This window comes from Bubalus bubalis, chromosome 4 (assembly GCF_019923935.1).
Source record: "Bubalus bubalis isolate 160015118507 breed Murrah chromosome 4, NDDB_SH_1, whole genome shotgun sequence".
Classification (NCBI taxonomy): domain Eukaryota; kingdom Metazoa; phylum Chordata; class Mammalia; order Artiodactyla; family Bovidae; genus Bubalus; species Bubalus bubalis.
Genome location: NC_059160.1, coordinates 136,864,814 through 136,888,964, shown reverse-complemented (window position 1 = coordinate 136,888,964; position 24,151 = coordinate 136,864,814). Strand labels below are relative to the sequence as shown.

Sequence of the window (24,151 nt, the reverse complement as noted above, 5' to 3'; positions counted from 1 at the left end):
CATTTTATTTTTTTCTTGATGGATACTCAGTTGTCCCAGTATTATTTATTGAATAATTTATCTTTCCATCACAGATTTGAAATGTCATTTTACCGAATACTGAATTCTATTGGTTAAATTGCTGTTCCTTTGGTCTGTCTATCTAGTGATTCACCACTGTGTTCAAATACTTGAGGTTTCCTGTTAGTAAACGACAGAAGTACTACCACAAGTACTACTACTACTAAGGTATGCTAGAGTTTATTACATTTTCTGAAGACAGTTTTTCTGGCAATTCGTCCTGTTTATTTTCCATATTTTGTTAGAATCATCTTGCCTAGAAACTCACTCCTAGACAAAAATATTAACAAAATACTGTTGGCATTTTTATTGGAATATTAATGCTATAAATTAACTTGATAAGACTTCACATCTTTATGATGTTGAGTCTTTTAAAGAATGTTGTAAGTTTTTCCAAATGTTAAAAGCCTCCTGTGTGACTTTGAAAATGTTCTGAAATTTTCTTCATATAGGGCCTCCACATTGCCTTTTTAAAGCTTATTCCTACTTAGTCTTTTATTGTTGTTGTTAGAGCACGTATTTTTCTTTCACTAAATCTTTTATACATATTATGTTTCTATACATAAATATTTATGTACAAATATTTTTTATACATAAATATTTTTTAACACCATCATACAGTAAAATTCACTTTTCCTTTTGGTGTATAGTTCTAGAAAGTTAAATGCTTGGATAGCCCATGTAACCATCAGGATACAGAAAAGGTACATCACTTCCAAAAGCTCCCTCATACTATCTTTTTATGTCCTCTCATCACTTCAACCTCTGGCAAACACTGATTTGTTTTCCACTGCTGTCGTTGTGATTTGTTGAGAATTTCCCATAGATGTAATCATACAGAATACAATCTTTTAAGACTGACTTCTTTAACTCAGTATGATGCTATTGAGACTCATTCAAATTGTTGTATCATGGCTCAACTACTTTCACTGCTGAGCAGTGTTCCACTGTATGGATATACCATAGTTTATTTACCTGTTTATCCATTGATAGACATTTGAATTTGTTTTTACTTTTGAGCACTTATGAACAGAGCTGCTAGACAACATTCATGTGCAGGTTTTTGTGTGAATATATGATTTTCTTTCTTTAGAGTAATGAAAGTAATGAACATTTCTTTAGAGAGGAATGAATGGGATACAATTTTCTAAGAAACTGCCAACTATTGTACAGAGTGGCTGTGCCATTTTGTATCGCCACAAACAAAGAACAAGAGTTCCAGATGCTCTGAATCCTTGTCAGCACTTGATATTGTCAGTATTTTTTATTTTATCCATTCTAACAGATGTGTAATGGTATCACAATGGTTTTATTACATTTCCCTAATGACGTTGAGCTTCTTTTCAGGAGTTTATTTGCTATCTTTATGTATCTTCTTTGGTGAAACATCTGTTCAGATTCTTTGCCCATTTTTTTTAGAAAAAGGTAAACTTTATTTTGTAAAAGATTTGCATTTATAGAAAAATTACAAAAATAATATTGAGAGTTCTTGCTAACCCTCCACACAGTTTATTTTTAATATCAAACATTATCATGGTACATTTATTACTACTAATAAACCAAATTTAAACATTACAATGAGCTTCCCTGGTGGCTCAGACGGTAAAGCATCTGCCTACAATGCGGGAGACCTGGGTTCAATTCCTGGGTCGGGAAGATCTCCTGGAGGAGGAAATGGCAACCCACTCTAGTATTCTTGCCTGGAAAATCCCATGGATGGAGGAACCTGGTAGGCTAGAGTCCATGGGGTAGCAAAGAGTTGGACACAACTGAGCGACTTCACACACAAACATTACAATGAACTAAAGCCCTTATTTTTATTAATTTCCATAATTTTTACTTCATATTCCAGGACATCATCCAGGACACCAACTACATTTGGTTGTTATGCCCCTTAGGTCCCCCTAGATTGTTTCTCTGACTTTTCTTGTTTGTAATAACCTTGTCAGCTTGGAGAGGACTGGTCAAATATTTTTGTACAATGTTCCTCAATTTAGTTTGCCTGATGGTTAAACAGAAGTTATGGGTTTTTGATGGCTTTGTCCATTTCTAATAGGATTTTTTTTTAACTTATTGCTGTGTTTTGACAGTTCTTTATGCATTACAGATACAAGCCCTTTTTTAGATATGTGATTTGCAAATATATTTTTCCCTGTCTGCAACTTTTCATTCTTTTAACAATGACTTTCATAAAACAAAAATTTTAAAATCTGATTAAGTTCAATTTATAAATTTTTCTTTCACAGGTACTGTTTTGGGGTTCATATCTAAGAACGTCTCAATAACCCAAGGTCATAAAGATTTTCTCTTGTTTTATTCTAAAAGATTTATAGTTTTATATTTCAAGTTTATAACAATTAGAGTTAACTTGCATCAAGTGAAAAGTTTAGGCTGAAGTGCACTCTTTTCAATATAGATGAGCAGTTATTTCAATACATTTATTGAAAAGGAGACTTGGTTCCACTGAATTACTTTTGCATAGTTATCAAAAAGTCAGATGATCATTTTTCTATTTCTGAATTCTGTCTTCTGTTTCATTGATACATGTGTTTATCCCTTCACTAATTCCACACTGACTTCATTACTATAACTATATAGTAATTCTTAAACTGAGTTTAAGCCTTATGCAACTTTACTCTTATTTTTCAAAAAATTTTTAGTTGTTTAGCTCCTTGGCATTTCCATATAAATTTTAAAATCAGTGAGTATGTCTAGAAAAAATCCTGCTGGCATTTGGATTGATACTGCATTAAATCTACGTATCAATTTGGGAAGATATCTTTATCATGTGGAGATTTCTAATCCAAGAACACAGTATATTTTTTCAATTGTTTAGGTTTTAATTTTATCATCATTTTGTAGTTTTTAGCATATAGATTGTGCACATTTTGTTAGATTTATACTTCTGTATCAATACTTCTATCATTTTTTGAGTTATTATAAATGAAATTGTTTGTTAAAAATTTGGTATCTAATACACATTGCTAGTATACTGAAACACAACTGACTTTTGTGTTTTGACCTTCTTCCTGCAACACTGCTAAATTCATTAGTTCCAGGAATTTTTTTGATTCTGTGGAATTTGCTATATAGAGAATCATTTCATCTGACAACAGGGACTGTATAATTCCCTCCTTTCTAGTCTGCCTGTATTTTATTTCTTTTTCTCACTATACTGCACTTATTGCTAAGTCTCCAATTCTTATGTTGAATAGGAGGTAAGACCAGACATTCTTACCTTGATCCTGATCTTACAAGGGAAGAATTTTGCTTTTCACCACTAAGTATGATGGTGGCTTTTCAGTAGATGTCTTTTATAAGGTTGACAAAAATCACATCTTTTCTTAACTTTCTGACTTTAAAAACAATGAATGGATGTTGTACTTAGTCAAATGCTATCTTTGCATCCATTTACATGATCATGTGCTCTTTTCTTCTTTCAATTTTTTACATGAATCAGATTTTCAACACCAAACCATTCAGCATTGAATTTCTGGTATAAAGCCCAACTGGTTATCTATATTATTTTTTTATGAATTGCCTGATTAATTCTTACAATATTTTGTTGAGATGTTTTTATGTTCATTAGGGACATTTCTCTGTAATTTCTTCTCCTCCTTTTACTCCTACTTCCCCCCACCTTTCCTCAACTTTTTCTTCTTTTCCCTTTCTCCTCACCCCTCCTTCTTCTCTTTCTCAGGTTTGGTATGAAGATAATTTTAGCCTCAAAAAATGAGTTACAAAGAGTTCTTTCCTCTGTTAATTCTGGAAGATGTCATATATAGTTGGTGGTATTTCTTCATTAAATGTTTAACAGAATTTTCCAGTAGAAACATCTGGGCCTGAAGAATTTTTTCCAATAGTTCTTAGCAACAAATTCAATTTTTTCAATAGTTATGGGACTATCAAGATATCTACTTCATCTGGTGAATTTTATTAGTTTGAGGTTTTTGAAAACTAGTCAGTTACTTTTGTTTTCTAATGTACATATAATTAACATTCTCTTATTATTCTGTTAATGTCTGCACAATCTTTAGTGATATCCTTTTTTATACTTGATAATAATAACCTGTACCTGCCGTCTTTTTTCTTAGTCAGTTTTGCTTCATGTTTATCAATTTTGATCTTATCAAAGATCTAGATTTTTGTTTCACTGATTTTCTCTATTGGTTTTCCATTTTTAATTTCATTGACTTCTGTTTATTATTTATTTCTTTTTTCCTTGATCCATGCTCTATTAATTTACTTAAAAATCTTTTCTAATATCTGTTGAGGTTTTCTCTTTGACTCATGGACTATTAAGAATTGTGCTGTTCAATATCCAAGTGTTCGGAGATTTCCCTTACATATTTCTGTTGTTAACTGTTTAATTCCATGATGGTCAGAAAATATATTTGTATGGTTTCAATTAAACTTAAGGTTGTTACATGACCCAGGATATGGTTCACCTTGATGAATGTGCCATACACACTTGAAAGCATGACTATTTTGTTGTTTTGGGGTATACTGTTCTGTAAATGGCAATTAGATCCAGACAGTTGATGTTTTTCTTTTGGTTTACCTTATTTGTGACCTAGTCAGACTCTTGAATTTACAGGTCTATGTCTTCTGATAAATTTGGGATGTTTTCAACTACTGCTTTTTCAAATGCTTGTTTACCGCTGTACTCTTTCTCCTATCCTTTTGGGACTCTGAATGATATGTATATTAGAACTTCTGTTGTCCATAGGTCCTTGAGGTTTTGTTCATTTGTTTACCAATCTTTTTTTTATTTTTTCTCTGTATTGTACAGATTGGATAATTTCTATTGCTTTTCCATCTTTAAGTTCACTGATTTTTCCTTTGTCTCCATTCTGTTATTGATTCCATTCAGTGAGATTTTAATTTTGGTCATTGTACAATTTGGTTCTAAAATTTTGTTTCTTGATTATACCTTCTGTTTCTTTCATGATTCTTTATATTTTAATGTTTATTTCAACAATGCTCACAACAGTTCTTTTAAGCTCTTGTAGCTGTTTTGAAGTCTTTGTCATCTAATCTCAATATCCATTTCATCTTATTGTTAGTATCTAGTTATTAATATTTTCCATGCAGGATGAGATCCACACAGTTCTTTGTCTGCCTAGTAATTTTGACAATAGTATTCAAAGAATGTTTCGAGACCGGTAGTACTCAAAGATTCCACAAATATTTGTGTCATGAGGGAAAAAACAGCCAAAGTCTGTTTTTGTGATGATTTACTAAGAATTCTTTTTTGGAAGATTATAGTTCAACAACTGACACTGACACAATGTTATATTATTTATCAGGACTCTTAATAAAATAGTACTGAAAAGACTGAATTCTCAAAACTAACTACCTAAGACTTCAGTTTTTGTTTTAGTTTTATATTAAGTACAGAATAATCTGAAATCAGTCAATTAATATCATACAATATTTCTCATTGTCAAATATAATTATTTTTTTCTTCTATTGGTACATCATTAGTGTTTAACATGGCACCATATACCTAAGTAAAGAAAAAATGAAATTCTCCTATTTGCAGAGAAGGAAAAATATGGATTTCTCTTCCTTACATACAAAAAACTACCAATTCCTCCTTTGTTAAGAGTGATGAGGAGCAGGAAGAATACATAAGGTATGAGTGATTCCTCAATTAATTTTGCTAACACAGTATTTCCCCTGCTTCTGAACAGTTAGAAAATGATACAAGGAACAAAATAAGCTTTGTGTGACCAAAAGTCCTCCATTAATTTTAGTAGGACAATGGTGACAATACTTTAGAGGTAGAAAGGTCTTCTGCTGCTGCTAAGTCACTTCAGTCATGTCCGATTCTGTGTGACCCCATAGACAGCAGCCCACCAGGGTCCCCCGTCCCTGGGATTCTCCAGGCAAGAACACTGGAGCGGGTTGCTATTTCCATCTCCAATGCATGAAAGTGAAAAGTGAAAGGGAAGTCGTTCAGTCGTGTCCGACTCTTAGCGACCCCAGGGACTGCAGCCTACCAGGCTCCTCCGTCCGTGGGATTTTCCAGGCAAGAGTACTGGAGTGGGATACCATTGCCTTCTCCCCCCATATTTTTTTAAAAAAGAAACTAAAAACAAGCAAATAATCAAAAGAAGAGACAAAATGGAAGGAGGAGGAAATGAAGGAAGGAAGGAAGCAAAGCTGCTTCCCGTAGACACAAGCAGGTCTTTCAGTGGAGTTAGAAATATTTTGACATTTATTGTGTTCATGGCCTTTTGATTATACAGTAAGATTCATGTTCTAGTTCTGCCATTTACCAACTACGCACCTTGGACTGCTTGCTCAACTGTGATATAGGGGTTATGATACCTCCCCTCCAGTTGTTCTGCATTTTACAATCAATGTTGAAGACTGGAACCAAACATACTGCCTAGGACAAAGTTGGCAATAAGTAATGATAGATTTCCTTCTTTTCCTCCTTCCTAGAAGGTAACTCTGTTTATTCTCAAACAAAAGTCATCACATTTAAAACTGCTCCAAGGAAGAATTTCCAAATTTCTGTAGTAACTCATTTCAGTAAATTAAAAAACTCACAAAATCTAAGTGTATGGGACTAATATCTATTTCATGGGGCTTTGATACTGACCAAAGTGCCTCCTCTTAACAGCAAACCTGGTATTACAGTAATATTTAAATGTAAGATAAGATGAAAACAGCTCAAACAATAAAAAATATCTAGATAAATCTGAACTACTTGACATTTTTGGGATGATGACACTGATGAGATTTCAAAATTAAAGTAATATATCTGGCAAATTCATTATTAAGAGAACATTAACCTTATTAAGTATTAACACTTTACAACTTAATGAAGTTATGAAGTATATTCTTGCTATATATACCCAAGGAAAAAACATAATTTTCATTGTAGGATTTACATAAAATTAGGAGCTTTTGCTTGAGAAAATTCATTTAGACAGTGGACTAAATTTTCTTTTCTTAAAAAAAGTAATGTACTTACTTCTAAGATTATGAAGTAGCATATCTAGTAAAGTCATAAATTTTGAATATTGAATAACAGAGAAGTCCATTCCTTTTGCCCACAAAAATCCAGATACATAATAATCTAGTAGACTGGCTTCCTTTAAACAGGTTTCAAGATTTTTGAAATTCAAAAACTTTTCTAGTTTCCTGTAACAAGAAAAATCCAGATATTAAAACTGATTAAACACTGAACAGTTCCTTTTCTAAGTTTTGAAAACAGATGCTATTCTTGAATGAAGATTCTATAATGCTCATAATCTAAAAAATCTATGATTATATCAACATCCTAAATTCAAAACAGCATTCAAAAGAGAGAGCACATGAAAATTCTTATTATTCTTTTTTTTCCACTTCCTCTTTCTTCTTCTTCTAAATTTCTCTCCTCTCCTCTTTTTTTTAATTGGAGGAAAACTGTTTTCCAATGTTGTGTTGGTTTCTGCCATAGAATATGTGAATCAGCCATAATTCTACATATCTCTTCTCTCTTGAGCCTCCCTTCCCTTCTCTCATACCACCCCTGTAGGTCATCACAGAGCCTCAGGCTGGGCTCCCTGTGTTATACAGCAACTTCTCACCAGCTGCTCATATGTTGATGCTACTTTCTCCATTCATCCCACTCTTTCTCTCCCTTTCCCACCATGTTTACAAGTCCATTCTCTACATCTGCGTCTCCATTCCTTCCCTGCAAATAGGTTCATTGATACTGTTTTTCTAGATTCCTTATATATGGGTTAATATATTAATTTGTTTTTCTCTTTCTGATTTACTTCACTCTGTAGGCTGTAGGTTCACCCACCTCACTAGAACTGACTCAAATTCATTTTTTATAGCTAGGTACTATTCCATTGTATATACGTACCACATCTTCTTTATCCATTCATCAGTCAATGGACATCTAGGTTGCTTCCAGGTCCTGGCTATTGTAAATAGTGCTGCAATGAACACTGCAGTACATATGCCTTTTAGGACTGTTTTATCAGGGAATATGCCCAGTAGTGGGGTTGCTGGGTCATATGGTATATTTAGTCCTAGTTTTTTTAAGGAATCTCCATACTTTTCTTCATAATGGCTATATCAGTTTACATTCCCACCAACAGTTGTCGGGAGGTTCCTTTTTCTCTTATTTATCTCTGAAGTAAAATGTCGTAACTTTTTCTTTTCTTTCAAATTCAATGTCTTTTTCCATTTATACAATCAAGTTTCTTTTACTTCTGGCAGTGTTCTGAACTGGATTGTTAAATATCTATTGTTTTCTTTTTTAAGAATTCCAATTATGTATGTTTTACTCATTTTTTTCTAATACTGTAATTTTCTTTATCTTCAAAAATTTTTAAATCAATTTCCTTTTCATTTTATATGCTTTTCTCATTACGGTCGTCTATGTCCCTTGTATTTTCAGCATTGTTAATTCTCCCTTGGGCTACTTATAAATTTCACTTCTGTGAGATCGCTCCTTCTCTACTTTTTTTAAAAAAAAGTTTCATCACCTTTTATTTCTTTTTATCTCTACCTTGATTTTTTTGTATCTCTGTCTTATGTTCTTGTGATTACTTCACAAGAGTTTTTATTCTTAATTCACGATAAATATTTGAGCTTTTTTTTTTTGTCTGTTCATGGCCATATTTTTCTTGTGTACTTCCTTTGCCTGACATTTCTTTTTCCTATTCTTCATTTTTATCCTCGCAATGTCTTTATATGTATACTCCTAGTTTAATGCTCAAACCTGGTCATATTATAAGCTATTTTCTATATGAAATAAGTTTATGTCAATTATTTTACTTTTTAGCCTTGATTCAATTAGTGGGAAAAATGAAAGATGTACAATAAGTTCTCCTTATACCACATAAATAATCTATTTCTTATAGATATAGGAAGTATCTGCTCCACACCTTATAATATAGCCCTGCTGTTGCAAACAAGTGTTCTTGGAATGGCACTTCAGGGTTTTCACTTCACCTGGGAGAATAAGTATATTTTTAAAACTCATTCTCAGATCTTCAACTATGTGATCCTCCTTGTACTGTTCCCCACACTTCTGCTAGATCTACCATGTTTCTGGCTAGATCTACCACATATGTTTCTGGCAGTAATACTCACATTTTGCAGTCTGGACTTTCATTCTCCTTGTTAGTACAGAGATGGAATTGATATTTCCTTGATGCTTATATGTGATTTCTGAGGGAGAAAGAGAGTGTGTGTGCGTGTTTGTCTGTGTGACAACTTTATACAGCTATTGAAAAAAAAGATATCCCTTATTATTTATAATAGTGAAATAAATTATATGATCAGAATAATGAATACAGCAAGATTAAACAAGTTTGGGAAAAAATAAAGCTGATGTTATGTTTAACACACTCTCATCCAACTCAGAAACATTTCATTTACAGTGGTATCAGAGTAGACCCCAATCCCCAAAGTGAGATCTGAGTCTTTTCACAGTAATCATAGCTCCCTTCTCATAATGCTATATAATGCCTTTCTGTATATGGCATTCTTTATAATTATTGACCTACAGTGGGTACTGTCCTAAATTGTTCTAGTTAATGCATAACTAAAGGTAAGGTTAATTTTCTTCTGTGGAACAAAAATCAAAAGCATAAATAAGTAGCTTTGACTGCTACTGGCAGCTGTTTTAGAAAAATCAGTCCCAAGATTAAGCCTTACTTCCTGATAATTTTGAGGACTTCAGTCAACCAACACTGTAGTCACTCTCTCTCTCAATGTCCCATTATGTGATAGTTTACATACACAAATATGTGTCAGTTCAGTTCAGTTGCTCAGTCGTGTCCGACTCTTTGCGACCCCATGAATTGCAGCACGCCAGGCCTCCCTGTCCATCACCAACTCCCGAAGTTCACTCAAACTCATGTCCATCGAGTCAGTGATGCCATCCAGCCTTCTTATATGTGTACATGTGCATAAACTTTATTTTTAAGACAATACAATCAGTTTTTATGTTACAAGAAAATAAAAGCATGCACAACTGATACATTTTGTCAAGCAGAGAAATTAAATGATAGATGCAGAAAAGAACGGGCAGGCACTCTGGGGAGGGAGGTTATCTTACTAGCCAGCCATCTTGCATTTGCACTGGATATCAGTCAGCAAGATTCATTTTTCAATGTTTATAGTACCACTTAGTCTTAAGTGAAAAGCAGTAAGAAAACTTCTATAGTAGTAAAAACTTGTGGTATTTTACTAGAATCAATAAATAGGCCAAGAAACAGGTAGAGAACAAAGAAACAGACCAAATATATATGGAAACAGGAATATGAGAGGTAATATTTCAAAATCAGTAAGGGAAGTACGAATTGTTCAAGAATGATGCTAGTTTATTCCAATAGAAATTAAAAAGTTAAAAAAATGATGCTGGCAGCACTAGCTAGCCACATAGAAAATAAAACAATACTTTAACCAATACATGGATTAACTAAAACAAACCCAGTAGCATTTTATTCTGAATTATATCCTTAAAGCTTTGGTTTTTTTGGGGGAGAGGGGAAATTTACATTAAGAGTATATTTGTTTAAGAAACAGTTTTTGAACAGCAACTTTTCTTATTTTCCTTGCTATCAAAGCTTTTATTTTATGAAGTTTAATTACTTCTCTGATTCACTATGCTGGATATATACTCTAACATCTAATTGCTATAATCTGCATTTTGAATGTTTTCATAAATTTTTTTCCATTACTGACTTTATTTTCAGCAAGATACTGGATTTATTATTTTTTTCCTTTATTTTTTTATTGAAGGATAATTGCTTTACAGAATTTTGTTGTTTTCTGTCAAGCCTCAACATGAATCAGCCATAGGTATACATATGTCCCTTCTCTTTTGAACCTCATTCCCATCTCTCTCCTCATCCCACCCCTCTAGATGGATACAGAGCCCCTGTTTGAGTTTCCTGAAGCATATAACAAATTCCCCTTGGCTATCTATTTTACATATGGTAATGTAAGTTTCCATGTTACTCTCTCCATACATCTCACCCTCTCCTCCCCCTCCCCACGTCTATTCTCTATGTCTGTTTTTCCACTGCTGCTGCTGCTGCTGCTGCTGCTAAGTCGCTTCAGTCGTGTCCAACTCTGTGCGACCCCATAGACGGCAGCCCACTAGGCTCCCCCGTCCCGGGGATTCTCCAGGCAAGAACACTGGAGTGGGTTGCCATTTCCTTCTCCAATGCATGAAAGTGAAAAGGGAAAGTGAAGTCGCTCAGTCGTGTCTGACTCTTAGTGACCCCATGGACTGCAGCCTACCAGGCTCCTCTATCCATGGGATTTTCCAGGCAAGAGTACTGGAGTGGGGTGCCATTGCCTTCTCCTGTTTCTCCACTGCTGCTCTGCAAATAAATTATTCAGTATCATTTTTCTAGATTCTGTATATATGCATTAGAATAGGATATTTATCATTCTCTTTCTGACTCACTTCACTCTGCATAATAGGTTCTAGGTTAATCCTTCTTGTCAGAACTGACTCAAATGTGTTCCTTTGTGTGGCTGAGTAATATTCCATTGTGTATATATACCACAACTTCTTTATCCATTCATCTGTCGATGGACATCGAGGTTGCTTCCATATTCTACCTATTGTAAATAGTGCTGCAATGAACAATGTGATACATGTATCTTTTAAAATTTTGATTTCATCAAGGTATATGCCCAGGAGTGAGATTGCTGGGTCATATGGTTGTTTTATTCCTAGTTTTCTAAGGAATCTGAACACCGTTGTCCATAGTGGCTGTATCAATTTACATTCCCTCCAACAGTGCAAGAGCGTTCCCTTTTCTCCATACCCTCTCCAGGATTTACTGTTTGTAGACTTTTTGATGATGGCCATTCTGACCAGTGTGAGGTGATATCTCATTGTAATTTTGATTTGCATTTCTCTAATAATGAGTGATATTTAGCATCTTTTCATGTTATTAGCCATCTGTATGTCTTCTTTGTATGTTTAAGTCCTTTTCCCACTTTTTGATTGGGTTGTTTGTTTTTCTGGCACTGAGTTGTATGAGCTGCTTGTATATTTTGGAAATTAATCCGTTGTTAATTGTTTCATTTGCTATCATTTTCTCCTATTCTGAGGGTTGTCTTTTCACCTTGTTTAGAGTTTCCTTTGCTATGCAAAAGCTTTTAAGTTTCATCAGGTCCTACTTGTTTACTTTTGTTTTTATTTCAGTTACTCTAGGAGGTAATGTTGAAGAAACTAAAGTTGAATGGTTCTACGAATACCTACAAGACCTTCTAGAACACCAAAAAAAGATCCTTTTCATTATAGGGGACTGGAATGCAAAAGTAGGAAATCAAGAGATACCAGGAGTAACAGGCAAATTAGGCCTTGGAGTACAAAACGAAGCAGGGGAAAGGCTAACAGTTATATCAAGAGAATGCACTGGTCATAGCAAACACCCTCTTCCAACAACACAAGAGAAGACTCTACATATGGACATCACCTGATGGTCAATACCAAAACAGATTGATTATATTCTTTGCAGCAAAAGATGCAGAAGCTCTATACAGTCAGTGAAAACAAGACTGGGAGCTGACTATGGCTCGGATCATGAACTCCATATCAACAAATTCAGACTTAAAATGAAGAAAGTAGGGAAACCACTAACCATTCGGGTATGACATAAATCAAATCCCCTACAATTATACACTGAAAGTGACAAACAGATTCAAAGATTAGATCTGGTAGATAGAGTGCCTGAAGAACTATGGACAAAGGTTCATGACATTGTACAAGAGGCTGTGATCAAGACCATCTCGAAGAAAAAGAAATGTAAAAAGGCAAAATGGTAGTCCAAGGAGGCCTGACAAATAGCTGAGAAAAGAAAAGATGAGAAAGGCAAAGGAGAAAAGAAAAGATATACCCATTTGAATGCAGAGTTCCAAAGAATAGCAAGGAAACATAAGAAAGCCTGCCTCACTGATTAATGCAAAGAAGTAGAGGAAAACAATAGAATGTGCAAGACTAGAGATGTCTTCAAGAAAATTAGAGATACCAAGGGAACATTTCATGCAAAGATGGGCATAATAAAGGAAAGAAATGCTATGGACCTAACAGAAGCAAAGATATTATATTAAGAAGAGGTGGCAAGAATACACAGAAGAACTATACAAAAAAGATCTTCGTGACCCAGATAACAGTGATGGTGTAATCACTCACCTAGAGCCAGACATCATGGAATGAGAAGTCAAGCGGACCTTAGGAAATATCACTACGAACAAAGCTAGTGGAGGTGATGGAATTCCAGTTGAGCTATTTCAAATCCTGAAAGATGATGCTGTGAAAGTGCTCACTCAATATGCCAGCAAATCTGAAAACTCAGCAGTGGTCACAGGACTGGAATGGGTCAGTTTTCATTCCAACCCAAGTAAGGCAATGCCAAAGAATGTTCAAACTACCATAAGATTGCACTCATCTCACAAGCTAGTAATGTAATGTTCAAAATTCTCCAAACCAGGCTTCAACAGTATGTGAACCATGAACTTCCAGATGTACAAGCTGGATTTAGAAACGGCAGAGGAACCAGAGATCAATTTGCCAACATCCACTGGATCACAGAAAAAGCAAGAGAATTCCAGAGAAAACATCTACTTCTGCTTTATTTGACTACACCGAAACCTTGGAGTGTGTGGATCACAATGAACTGTGGAAAATTCTTAAAAGAGATGGGAACACCAGACCACTGGACCTGCCTCCTGAGAAATCTGGATGGAGGTGAAGACGAAACAGTTAGAAATGGACATGGAACAACAGACAGGTTCCAATAGGGAAAGGAGTACATCAAGGCTGTATATTGTCACCCTGCTTATTTAACTTATATGCAGAGTACATCATGCAAAATGCCAGACTGGATGAAGCACAAGCTGGAATCACGATTGCCAGGAGAAATATCAATAACCTCAGATAAGCAGGTGATACCACCCTTTTGGCAGAAAGCAAAGAACTAAAGAGCTTCTTGATGAAAGTGAAAGAGGAGAATGAAAAAGTTGGCTTAAAACTCAACATTCAGAAAACGAAGATCATGGCATCTGGTCCCATCACTTCATGCCAAATAGATGGGGAAACAACAGAAACAGTGAGAGACTTTAATTTGGGGGGCTCCAAAATCACTGCAGATGGTGACTTTAGCCATGAAATTAAATTACACTTGCTCCTTGGAAGAAAAGTTATTCCCAACCTAGACAGCATATTAAAAAGGAAAGACATGACTTTGCCAACAAAGGTCTGTCTAGTCAATGCTATGCTTTTTCCAGTAGTCATGTATGGATGTGATATTTGGACGATAAAGAAAGCTGAGCACTGAAGAATTGATGCTTTTGAACTGTAGTGTTTGAGAAAACTCTTGAGAGTCCCTATCCAACCAGTCCACTCTAAAAGAAATCAGTCCTGAATATTCATTGGAAGGACTGATGCTGAAGCTGAAACTCCAGTATTCTGATGAGAAGAACTGACTCATTGGAAAAGACCCTGATGCTGGGAAAGATTGAAGGCGGGAGGAGAAGGAGACGACAGAGGATGTGATGGTTAGATGGCATCACTGACTTGATGGGCATGAGTTTAACTAAGCTCTGGGTGCTGGTAATGGACAGGAAAGCCTAAAATGCTGCAGTCCATGGGGTTGCCAAGAGTCAGACATGACTGAGCAACTGTAATGAACTGAACCTAGAAGGTGGACCATAGAGAGGATCTTGCTTTATGTCATTGTGTGTTCTGCCTATGTTTTCCTCTAAGAGTTTTATAGTTTCTGGTCTTACATTTAGGTCTTTAATCCATTTTGAGTTTATCTTTGTGTATGGGGTTAGGAAGTGATCTATTTTCAGTCTTTTACATGTAGCTGTCCAGTTTTACCAGCACCATTTATTGAAGAGGCTGTCTTTGCCCCATTGTATATTTTTGCCTCCTTTGTCAAAAATAAGGTACCCATGGGTGCTTGGGTTTATTTCTGGGCTTTCTATCTTGTTCCATTGGTCTATATTTCTGTTTTTGTGCCAGGACCATATTGTCTTGATGACTGTAGCTTTGTAGTATAATCGGAAGTCAGGAAGGTTGATTCCTCCAACTCCATTCTTCTTTCTCAGGACTGCTTCAGCTACTCAGGGTCTTTTGTGTTTCCATATGAATTGTGAAATTTTTTGTTCTAGTTCTATGAAAAATTCCATTGACAATTTGATAGGGATTGCATTGAATCCGTAGATTGCCTTTGGTAGTATAGTCATTTTCACATTATTGATTCTTCCTACCCAGGAGCATGGAATATCTCTCCATTTGTTTATGTCATCTTTGATTTTTTCATAAGTGTCTTATAATTTTCTGTGTATAGTTCTTTTGTCTCCTTAGGTAAGTTTATTCTTAGATATTTAATTATTTTTTTTGCAATGGTGAATGGGATTGATTCCTTAATTTCTCTTTCTGATTTTTCATTGCTAGTATATAGAAATACAAGTGATTTCTGTGTATTGATTTTGTATCCTGCAATTTTGGTAAATTAAATGATTAGCTCCAGTAATTTTCTGATACTATCATTATGATTCTCTATGTACAGTATCATGTCATCTGCTAACAGTGAGAGCTTTACTTCTTCTTTACCGATCTAGATTCCTTTTATTTCTTTTCCTTCTCTGACTTCTGTAGCTAGGACTTTCAGAACTATTTTGAAATAACAGTCAAGAAAGTGGACACCCCTGTCTTGTTTCTGATCTTAGGGGGGATGCTTTCAGTTTTTCACTATTGAGAATAATGTCTGCTGTAGGCTTATCATATATGGTCTTTACTATGTTGAGGTAGGTTCTTTCTATGCCTAGTTTTGAAGATTTTTTAATCATAAATGGGTGCTGAATTTTGTCCAAAGCCTTTTCTGCATCTATTGAGATTATATGGTTTTTGTCTTTTAATTTGTTAATATGGTGTATCACATTGATTTGCAAACACTGAAGAATCCTTGTATCCCTGGAATAAACCCAACTTGATCATGGTGTATGAGATTTTTCATGTGTTGCTGAATTCTGTTTGCTGTAATTTTGTTGAGGATTTTTGTAGGTATGTTCATCAGTGATATTGGCCTGCAGTTTTCTTTTTTTGTGTTGTCTTTGAGTGTCTTTTTTTGGGCTTGTCTTTGGTGTCAGGGTGATGCTGGCCTTGTAGAATGAGTTTGGAAGTGCTCCTTCCTCTGCAAATTTTTGAAAGAGTTTTAGAAAAACAGACATTAGCTCTTCTCTAAATGTTTGACAGAATTCTCCCGTGAAGCCATCTGGTCCTGGGCTTTTTTCTTTTGGAGATTTTTGATCACAGCCTCAATTTCAGTGCTTGTAATTAGGTTGTTTTATTTCTTCATGGTTCAGTCTTGTAAGATTGAACTTTTTTTAAGAACTTGTCCATTTCTTACAGGTTATCCATTTTATTGCCATATCGTTGTTCAAAATAGTCTCTTATAGTCCTTTGTATTTCTGCATTGTCATTGTAACCACTCCTTTTTCATTTCTAATTTGTTGATTTGATTCTCCTCTCTTTTTTTCATGATGAGTCTGACTAAAGGTTTGTCAATTTTGTTTATCTTCTCAAAGAACCAGCTTTAAGTTTTATTAATCTTTACTATTGTTTCTTTCATTTATTTTTAATTTATTTATGCTTGGATCTTTATGATTTCTTTCCTATTAATTTTGGGGTTTTTTGTTCTTTTTCCACTTGCTTTAGGTGTAAAGTTAGGTTGTCTATTCGATGCTTTTCTTGTTTCTTGAGGTAGGATTGTATTTCTATAAACTTCCCTCTTAAAACTGCTTTTGCTGCAACCCATAGGTTTTGAGTTGTCATGTTTTTATTGCCATTTATTTCTAGAAATTTTTTGATTTCCCTTTTGATTTCTTCTGTAACTGGTTGGTTATTTAGAAACTTACAGTATAATCTCCATGTGTTTGTTTTCTACATCTTTTTCTTGTAATTGATATCTAGTCTCATACGATTGTAGTCAAATAAGATGCTTGATATGATTTCTATTTTCTTAAATTTACTGAGGTTTGATTTGTGACCCAAGATGTGGTCTATCCTGGAGAATGTTCCATGTACATTTGAAAAGGTGTGTTCTTCTGGATTTGGATGGAATATCCTGAAGATATCAATGAAATCCATCTCATCAAATGTATCATTTAAGACTTGTGTTTCCTTATTAATTTTCTGTTTTGATGATCTGTCCATTGGTGTGACTGGGGTGTTAAGGTCTCCTACTATTATTATGTTACTGTGAATTTCTCCTTTTATGTCTGTAAGTTTTTGCCTTATGTACTGAAGTGCTCCTATGCTGGGTCCATAGATATTTACAATTACATCTTCCTCTTGGATTGATATGTTGTTCATTATGGAGTTTCCTTCCTTATCTTTTGTAATCTTTATTTTAAGGTCTATTTTGTCTGATATGATGATTGCTACTCCAGCTTTCTTTTGCTTCCCATTTGCATGGAATATATTTTTCCATCCTCTCACTTTCAGTCTATATGTGGTTTGAAGTGAGGTCTGAAGTGACCTCACTTGCAGTTTTGACCTCTTGAGTTCTGAAGAGGGTTTCTTGTAGACATTATATATATGGGTCTTGTTTTTGTATCCATTCAGCCAGTCTGTGTCTTTTGGTGGGAGCATTAAATCCATTTACATTTACAATAAGTACTGATATATATGTTCCTATTGCCATTTTCTTAATTGTTTGGGGTTGGTTTTGTAGATCTTTTTTCATCTATTTCTTGACTATATAAGTCCCTTTAACATATGTTGTAAAGATGATTTGGTGATACTTAATTCTCTTAACTTTTGCTTGTCTGAAAACCTTTTTATTTCTTCATCACTTTTGAATGAGATCCTTGCTGGGTATAGTAATCTTGGTTGTAGATTGTTCCCTTTCAATATTTTAATAATCTTCCATTCCCTTCTGGCCTGCAGAGTTTCTGCTGAAAGATCAGCTGTTACTTGTATGGGGTTTTCCTTCTATGTTATTTGTTGCTTCTCCCTTGATGCTTTTAATATTCTTTGTGTTTAGTCTTTGTTAGTTTGATTAGTATGTGTCATGGCATATTTTCCCCTGGGTTTATCCTATATGGGACTCTTTGTGGCTCTTGTATTTGAATGACTATTTCCTTTTCCATGTTGGGGAAATTTTCAAATATAATCTCTTCAAAAATTTTCTCATAACCTTTCTTTTTCTCTTCTTCTTCTGGGACCCCTACAGTTCAAATGTTGGTGCATTTGATATTGCTTGATGTCTCTGAGACTATCTTCAGTTCTTTTCATTCTTTTTATTTATTTTGCTATTCAGAAATTATTTCCACTGTTTTATCTTCCAGCTCACTGATTCGTTCTTCTGCTTCAGATATTTTCCTATTGATTCCTTCTACAGTATTTTAAATTTCAGTAATTGTGTTGATTGTTTCTGTATGTTTATTCTTCAATTTTTCTAGGTCTGTGTTAGTTGATTCTTGCATTTTATCCATTCTTTTTTAAAGTTTTTGGCCATCTTTACTATCATTATTCTGAATTATTTTTCAGGTAGTTTGCCTAATTCATCTTCATTCATTTGGACTTCTGTGTTTCTAGTCTGTACCTTCATTTGTGTAGTATTTCTCTGCTTTTTTCATTTTTTCAAAACCTGACTATCTTTGAGATCTCCTATCCCCAAGCTTCAAGGTTGAATTCTTTCTTATTTTTGGTTTCTGACCTCCTAAAGTTGGTCCAAGGAGCTACCCCTCACCCAAGGTCTGGGGCGGCAACCAAGAGTGCCCGGCTGTGTCGACATAGTACTGGCCGAGAGGAGCTACACCACATCTGAGGTCGGGGCGGCGGCCAGGAGGAGCTACCCCATGAAGGAGGTCAGTGGCGGTGGTGAAAGGAGCTACCACAAGCCCGAGGTCAGGGCGGCGGCTGAGAGGAGCTACCACAAGCCCGAGGTCAGGGGAGGTGGCCGAGAGGAACAACCCATGTCAAAAGAGCTGTGGCTGCGTGGGTGCAGGAGGGCCGAGAGGAGCTACTCCACATCCAAGGTCAGGCGGGGCGACCATGAGGAGATACCCCTTGTCCAAGGTAAGGAGCAGCGGCTGCGCTTTGCTGGAGCAGCCATGAAGAGATACCCTACATCCAATCTAAGAGAAAGCCAAGTAAGATGGTAGGTGTTGTGAGAGGGCATCAGAGGGCAGACACACTGAAACCGTAATTACAGAAAACTAGTCAATATGATCACACGGACTACAGCCTTGTCTAACTCAATGAAACTAAGCCATGCCATGTGAGGCCACCCAAGATGGGAGGGTCATGGTGGAGAGGTCTGACAGAATGTGGTCCACTGCAGAAGGGAATGGCAAACCACTTCATTATTGTTGCATTGAGAACCCCATGAACAGTATGAAAAGGCAAAATGATAGATAACTGAAAGGGTAACTCCCTAGGTCAGTAGGTGCCCAATATGCTACTGGAGATCAGTGGAGAAATAACTCCAGAAATAATGAAGGGATGGAGCCAAAGAAAAACCAATACCCAGTTGTGGATGTGACTGGTGATAGAAGCAAGGTCCGATGCTGTAAAGAGCAATATTGCATAGGAACCTGGAATGTCAGGTCCATGAATCAAGGCAAATTGGAAGTGGTCAAACAGGAGATGGCAAGAGTGAACGTCGACATTCTAGGAATCAGTGAGCTAAAATGGACTGGAATGGGTGAATTTAACTCAGAGGACAGTTATATATACTACTGTGGGCAGGAATCCCTTAGAAGAAATGGAGTAGCCATCATGGTCAACAAAAGAGTCCAAAATGCAGTACTTGGATGCAATCTCAAAAACGACAGAATAATCTCTGTTCATTTCCAAGGCAAACCATTCAATATCACAGTAATCCAAGCCTATACCCCAACCAGTAACACTGAAGAAGCTGAAGTTGAATGGTTCTATGAAGATCTACAAGACCTTTTAGAACTAACACCCCAAAAAAGATATCCTTTTCATTATAGGGGACTAGAATGTAAAAGTAGGACGTCAAGAAACACCTGGAGTAACAGGAAAATTTGGCCTTGGAGTATGGAATGAAGCAGGGCAAAGGCTAATAGAGTTTCGCCAAGAGAACACACAGGTCATAACAAACACTCTCTTCCAACAACACAAGAGAAGACTCTACACATGGACATCACCAGATGGTCAACACCGAAATCAGACTGATTATATTCTTTGCAGCCAAAGATGGAGAAGCTCTATACAGTCAGCAAAAACAAGACTGTGACTCAGATCATGGACTCCTTATTGCCAAATTCAGACTTAAATTGAAGAAAGTAGGGAAAAACCACTAGACAATTCAGGAATGACCTAAATCAAATCCCTTATGATTATACAGTGGAAGTGAGAAATAGATTCAAGGGATGAGATCTGATAGACAGAGTGCCTGATGACTATGGATGGAGGTTCATGACATTGTACAGGAGACAGGAATCAAGACCATCCCCATGGAAAAGAAATATAAAAAAGCAAAATGGCTGTCTGAGGAGGCCTTAGAAATAGCTCTGAAAAGAAGAGAAGTGAAAAGCAAAGGAGAAAAGGCAAGATATAAGCATCTGAATGCAGAGCTCCAAAGAATAGCAAGGAGAGATAAGAAAGCCTTCCTCAGCAATCAATGCAAAAAAATAGAGGAAAACAACAGAATGGGAAAGACTAGGAATCTCTTCAAGAAAATTAGAGATACCAAAGGAACATTTCATGCAAAGATGGGCACAATAAAGGACAGAAATGGTATGGACCTAACAGAAGCAGAAGATATTAAGAAGAGGTGATAAGAATACACAGAAGAACTGTATAAAAAGATCTTTATGACCCAGATAATCACGATGGTGTGATCAGTCACCTAGAGCCAGACATCCTGGAATGTGAAGTAAAGTGGGCCTTAGAAAGCATCACTACGAACAAAGCTAGTGGAGGTGGTGGAATTCCAGTTGAGCTATTTCAAATCCTGAAAGATGATGCTGTGAAAGTGCTCACTCAATATGCCAGCAAATCTGAAAACTCAGCAGTGGTCACAGGACTGGAATGGGTCAGTTTTCATTGCAATCCCAAAGAAAGGCAATGCCAAAGAATGCTCAAACTACCACACAACTGCACTCACCTCACACGCTAGTAAAGTAACACTCAAAATTCTCCAAGCCAGGCTTCAGCAGTACATGAACCGTGAACTTACAGATGTTCAAGCTGGTTTTAGAAAAGGCAGAGGAACCAGAGACCAAACTGCCAACATTTGCTGGATCATCAAAAAAGCAAGAGAGTTCCAGAAAAACACCTATTTCTGCTTTATTGACTATGACAAAGCCTTTGACTGTCACAATAAACTGTGGAAAATTGTGAAAGATGGGAATACCAGACCACCTGACCTGCCTCTTGAGAAATCTGTATGCAGGTCAGGAACCAACAGTTAGAACTGGACATGGAACAACAGACTGGTTCCAAATAGGAAAAGGAGTACGGCAAGGCTGTATATTGTCACCCTGCTTATTTAACTTATATGCAGAGTACATCATGAGAAATGCTGGGCTGGAAGAAGCACAAACTGGAATCAAGATTGCTGGGAGAAATATCAATAACTTCAGATATGCAGATGATACCACCCTTATGGTAGAAAGTGAAGAGGAACTAAAAGACCTCTTGATGAAAGTGAAAGAGGAGAGTGAAAATGTTGGCTTAAAGCTCCACACTCAGAAAATGAAGATCATGGCATCTGGTCCCATCACTTCATGGGAAATAGATGGGGAAACAGTGGAAACAGTGTCAGACTTTATTTTTTTGGGCTCCAAAATCACTGCAGATGGTGACTGCAGCCATGAAATTAAAAGATGCTTAGTCCTTGGAAGGAAAGTTATGACCAACCTAGATAGTATATTGAAAAGCAGAGATATTACTTTGCCAATAAAGGCCTGTCTAGTCAAGGCTATGGTTTTTCCAGTGTTCAGGTATGGATTTGAGAGTTGGACTATGAGGAAAGCTGAGTGCCAAAGAATTGATGCTTTTGAACTGTGGTGTTGGAGAAGACTCTTGAGAGTCCCTTGGACTGCAAGGAGATCCAACCAGTCCATCCTAAAGGAGATCAGTCCTGGGTATTCATTGGAAGGACTGATGCTGAACCTGAAACTCCAACACTTTGGCCACCTCATGCGAAGAGTTGATTCATTGGAAAAGACTCTGATGCTGGGAGGGACTGGCGCAGGAAGAAAAGGGAATGACAGAGGATGAGATGGCTGTATTGCATCACTGACTCAATGGACATGAGTCTGAGTGAACTCCGGGAGTTGGTGATGGACAGGGATGCCTGGCATGTTGTGACTCATGGGTCGCAAAGAGTCAAACACGACTGAGCAACTGAACTGAACCGAAAGTTGATCCAGTGGCTTGTGTAAGCTTCTTATAAGATGAGATTTATCCTGAGTTTTTCTTTGTTGTTTGTTTTTTCTCTGATGGGCAAGGCTGAATGGGGTGGTAATCCTATTTGCTGATAATTGGGTTTGTATTTTTGTTTTGTTTGTTGTTTAGATGAGGGGTTCTGCATAGGGTATTACTGGTGGTTGGGTGATGCCAGGTCTTGTATTTAAGTGGTTTCCTTTCTGTGAGTTCTCACTATTTCATACTCCCTAGGGTTAGTTCTCCGGTAGTCTAGGGTCTTGGAGTCAGTGCTCGTACTCCAAAGGCTCAGGGCTTGATCTTTGGTCAGGAATTAAGATTCCACAACTGGTTTGTTATGGCATTAAGTGAGATTAAAACAAATATCCAAAAATGAGAAACCAAAGATGAACCCCAGACAAATGGCAGTTATTAAATCAGGCAAGTAATAATTAAAATAATGGAATATACACATACACATATAAAGCCATGGGTAAACTGAAAACAGTCCAACAAAAATCAAGAACAATAGATTGACCCGGCCAACCAAGTAAATAAAAAATTATATTTACCAGTTACGAACAAAACTCACTAAAGCACAAACTGGAAAACAAAACTAAAGCAAGGTGCCAAGTGTGTTATAAAACAATGAAAACAAAACTAACAACTATGTTGAGAGGAAAGGAAAGAAAGAATATATATGCAATGTTAAATACAGGTAGATAAAGATTTATATACATTAAAGATTAACTGCAAAGGGAAAAGAACAGTAGGAAACAAAGGAATAAATGTAGTAAAAATATAATAATTTTTTTAATTAAAATTATAAAAAAGAGAAGAAAAAAAAAAAAAAAACGGAGGAAGAAAGAAAAAAGGAAAACTCCACAGAATTGCAAAAGCCCCATGTAGAGGCAGAGGTTTATAGCAACAATAAAAAGTGTGACTGAATATACACATATACATATACACCCATAGGCAAAATCAAAACAGTCCAACAAAAATAAAGTACAGTAAATCAACCCAGTTAACAAAGGAAACTAAAAGATTACGTCTACCAGAACAAAATGAACTAAAGCACAAATTGTAAATCAAAACTAAAGTAAGGTGTCAACTGGGGAATAAAGCAATGAAAATGAAACTAATAAAATGTTGAGAGGAACAGAAATAAAGAAAAGAAACAAAAAATAGACATGAAAAGTTAAACAGATGAAGAAGATTTATATACATTAAGGATTAACTGCAAGGGGAAAAGAACAGTAGGAAAGGCAAACAAAGGAACAAAAGAAGAAAAAAAATAATAGGTTTGAAGAAATGAAAATTAAAATTATAAAAAGAGAAAAAAAAATAATGGAAGAAGAAAGAGAAAAAGAAAAGTCCACAGAACTGCAAAAGCCCCACGTCCAGGCAGTGGTTTATAGCAACAATAAAAAGTGTGACTGAATATACACATATACAGATACACTCATAAGCAAAATCAAAACAGTCCAACAAAAATAAAGTACAACCTATTGACCCAGCAAACAAAGGAAACCAAAAATTATATCTACCAGAACAAAACTAACTAAAGCACAAACTGGAAAACAAAACTAAAGCAAGGTGCCAACTGGGGAATAAAGCAATGCAAATAAAACTACCAAATATGTTGAGAGGAAAGGAAAGATAGAAAGGAAAGAAAGAATAGATATGCAAAGTTAA

General features: G+C 35.9%; 1 protein-coding gene across 3 annotated transcripts in view; it reads right to left on the bottom strand.

Moving 5' to 3' along the window:
• CABCOCO1 (ciliary associated calcium binding coiled-coil 1) overlaps positions 1–24,151 on the bottom strand; it is a 162,639-nt gene that overhangs the window by 118,860 nt on the left and 19,628 nt on the right. For 2 of the 3 annotated variants that reach the window (XM_006045503.4, XM_006045502.4), the window contains exon 3: positions 7,049–7,218. In XM_006045503.4, coding sequence (XP_006045565.3) covers positions 7,049–7,218 — 170 coding nt within the window. Of the gene's footprint in view, positions 1–7,048; positions 7,219–9,168; positions 9,247–24,151 lie in introns of all 3 variants that reach the window. The other variant, XM_044942153.2, reaches the window with a different exon arrangement.